This window comes from Pteropus vampyrus, unplaced genomic scaffold (assembly GCF_000151845.1).
Source record: "Pteropus vampyrus isolate Shadow unplaced genomic scaffold, Pvam_2.0 Scaffold157, whole genome shotgun sequence".
In the NCBI taxonomy this organism is placed as follows: domain Eukaryota; kingdom Metazoa; phylum Chordata; class Mammalia; order Chiroptera; family Pteropodidae; genus Pteropus; species Pteropus vampyrus.
Window position 1 is genome coordinate 1,204,463 of NW_011888938.1, and position 3,188 is coordinate 1,207,650.

General features: G+C 60.9%; 1 protein-coding gene across 1 annotated transcript in view; it reads left to right on the forward strand.

Annotated features, from left to right (window-relative positions):
• LOC105298630 (snRNA-activating protein complex subunit 4) overlaps positions 1 to 3,188 on the forward strand; it is a 9,045-nt gene that overhangs the window by 1,477 nt on the left and 4,380 nt on the right. Inside the window, exons 3-6 of the mRNA XM_023536463.1 lie at positions 856 to 902; positions 1,793 to 1,960; positions 2,111 to 2,236; positions 2,658 to 2,736. Coding sequence (XP_023392231.1) covers positions 856 to 902; positions 1,793 to 1,960; positions 2,111 to 2,236; positions 2,658 to 2,736 — 420 coding nt within the window. The remainder of the gene's footprint in view (positions 1 to 855; positions 903 to 1,792; positions 1,961 to 2,110; positions 2,237 to 2,657; positions 2,737 to 3,188) is intronic.

Consider the following 3,188-nt stretch of genomic DNA (forward strand, 5'->3'; position numbering starts at 1 on the left):
TCTTTGGTTTCTAACGTCACGTGTTTTGGAGGCAGGCGGAAGTCATGGATATAGATGCCGAAAGAGAGAAAATAACAAAGGAGATCAAGGAGCTGGAAAGGATTCTGGATCCCTGCTCCTCCAGTATCAACGTGGAGGTCTCGGATTCGAGCCTTGAATCGGATTCTGACGCAGGTCAGCGCCTCGGCATGGTCAGACAGCCGTGTCTGCCCTTGGCCCCTGCCAGCCATACTACACCGCGGTGCTGCTGGGGCCTTGCTGCCGAAGGACACATTCTGCCCACCTGCTCACTGCTCTCCGCCCCCCGGGGCCTGAGTGCCCCTCACCGCTGCTCTTCCCAGAGTCCTGCCTGCAGGGGCCAAGCCATCCAGGGCCCCTGGCCCACCCACCCCTCTCTGGCCTTGGGCTTAGCTCTGCGGCCCAACACCTCCCTCTGACTGACTCCACCCCCTAGGATGGATCCAGCCCGACCCCTCCCTCTGACTGACTCCACCTCACCTCCTAGGATGGATCCATCCCCGTGAAGCCTCCCCTGATTGTCCTGGTGGGGCACTGGTCCCTGCATGCCTGGGGGCAGTTCACGTTAGGTCTGGGTCTTCTCTTTCCCGCTGACCCTGCCCTCAGTCCAGCACCCGCCTGCCGGTCAGTGAGCGGTGCTTAGCCGCTGGGCACCATCGGGGAGGAAAGCAAAGCACATATCACCCCGAGGTCTTTTAGCCCCTCCTCCGCCTGCAGCTGCCCAGGATATGGGCCGTGTGCTGCGCCTGCTGGTTGTCTCCTCGGGGCCTGCGGGGCCCCCTGCCGGCCGCCCGTTTCTGTCTCCATCAGCAACACGGTGTGCTTGCATTCCCACAGATTCGCTGCCCGATGAGGACTCAGACACTGCTGGACCCCCGATCTCGGTAACTACTGACCGGAGCTGGGCGTTCCCATGGGGGCAGACACGCCACCCCTCCAGCGGGCCCGGGATGGGGTCTTGGTGTTATGCATTTTAAAAATAACGCATTTGTTGTTAAAGATAAAAGATCACAAAGTATTCATCGTCGAAACTAAAATCATTCCGAGAAATGACAATTGCTAATAGTTTGGTGTTTGTCCTGGTTTTTCTGAGCTCCGTTTACCGTGCATTTATCTCAGCGTCACGTCGCGGGCCCCGCCCCTCGCAGCTTACCTCTCTGTCTCGCTTTACCCCTCTGTACAGTGGAGACAGTTACAGCCCAAGTCACTTTGCACATACGAGAACCTAGAACAGTGCCTGATGAGAAATCGCTTATTTATGCCAGTTACGTTCTTTGATCGTTTTGGAATTTTGTGTCATTTTGGAAGTTTTTTATACTTGCTCTTTGGTTTTTTTTACTAAGCTGTTAGGTACAGTTATCTCTCATCTATAACGGCTGGCAGTCCCCCTGGCATGGAGTGACCACAGTTTTTTAGAGGCGTTGCCTTCCGATGGACATTCAGATCACTTCCACTTTTTAGTTCTGCTGTGGGCTGTCACCTGTCGGTGATAGAAGCCTTACGGGCCCGTGACACAGTTCGAGTTTCACAGAGACGCTTGCTGTGGAAAGCGAAATTGCTCATTTCCTCACGCCTCCCACTCCCCGAGCACATTCCTAGAAGTTGAAGTTCCTCGCGTTCTAAACCCTGCGTGGCTTTGCAGCGGCGCTCACGCCGGTTCAGCGGCCAGAACGTGGGCTCGGAGGCTTGTCAGCCCACCCGGGCCACGGGGGCGAGGGGGCGGGGGGCGTCTGTGTGCCCCCTCGCCGTCATCAGCGATTTCTCCTATACCCAGGAAGAAGAAAGATGGGGCGAAGTCAGCAATGACGAGGACGACGCCAAGGAGAAGACGCTCCCCGAAGACCCCGAGACCTGCCTGCAGCTGAACATGGTCTACCAGGAAGTCATCCAGGAGAAGCTGGCCGAGGTCGGCCTGCTGCTGGCACAGAACCGGGAGCAGCAGGTGGGGTGTGGTCCGGCCCCAAGAACCCCCGGGGCCAGGCCTCCCAGGACCAGGGCTCGGGTGGGGCCTGCTCCCTGGCAGCCCGGGTCCCCGTCTCCACAAGCAGGGCCACTGCCGCCTGCCACAGAGGGGCCCCTTGTGTCCCCACAGGAGGGAGTCATGTGGGATCTGGCAGGGTCCAAAGGCCCCAAGGTGAAGGACGGCAAGAGCCTGCCCCCGAATCTGTACATAGGGCACTTCATGAAGCCCTACTTCAAGGACAGAGTGACGGGAGTGGTGAGTCAGCAAGGGGTGTTGGCTCCCTGGCGGGGGCGGCGGGGGGGCGCACATCCTATGATATGCGGGGGCTGCTGTGAGTTCCCTGGCTTCTTCAGGATAACACCTTCCAACACCCTAAAAGTCCCAAGCCCAGTGGTTAGAGTCAGGGCCCCCACTCCTGAATGGGAAGCCGGCCTCTGCTATACAGATAAGGCCATGGGGTGTGTCCTTCGGAGGTGGCCACGGTGGCACGCTGGTAGCAGTGTCGAGGCCTAGTGTGCCAGCCCCCTGTTCCTGGCGGCAGGCCTCCCGCCTCCTGCCCGTTGATGCAGCAGCTCTGGGGCCAGGCTGCCGCAGGGGGCTCAGGGCAGGGACTGAGTCCATGGCGGCCCCGCAGGTGGCACACCGAGGTGTGCATCGTGACACTGTCTTCTGACAGGGCCCTCCTGCCAACGAAGATGCACGGGACAAGGCTGCCCAGGGCATCAAGGCTTTCGAGGCGCTTCTGGTGACCAAATGTAAGGGCCCAGGCCCGGCCCCATGTGCCCACAGAGCTGGCCACGTGGAGGCCCGTCCCCACCCCCGCCCCCAAGTGTGAGCTCTCACGGGGGCTTCCCGGGTTCCTGCGGGCTTTGACCACTGGGTTTGGACACCTAGCCCCCTGCTTTTCCCACGCCAAGCGGGGTCCTTGTGAGGACGCCATCGTGTAGGGTAGGCCGGGACCACCAGCCCCGGGGCTTGCTCGCCAGTTCCACCCCTGGATGCGCAGCTCCGGAGGCCCCGGCGAGCCTGTGCCAGGCCCAGGTGGAGCCGTGCTCGCTGGATGGTGGCCGGGAGCCCCTGCCAGCTCCCCACCAGGCCTACTGCCCGGGACACCAGCAGTGGGCCTAGAGGGCTGGCCTGCCATCCATTCCTTCTGACTTGCCGTGGAAGTCAGAGCCAGCGCCGTGCGAGCGCGTTGGGGGGGTCT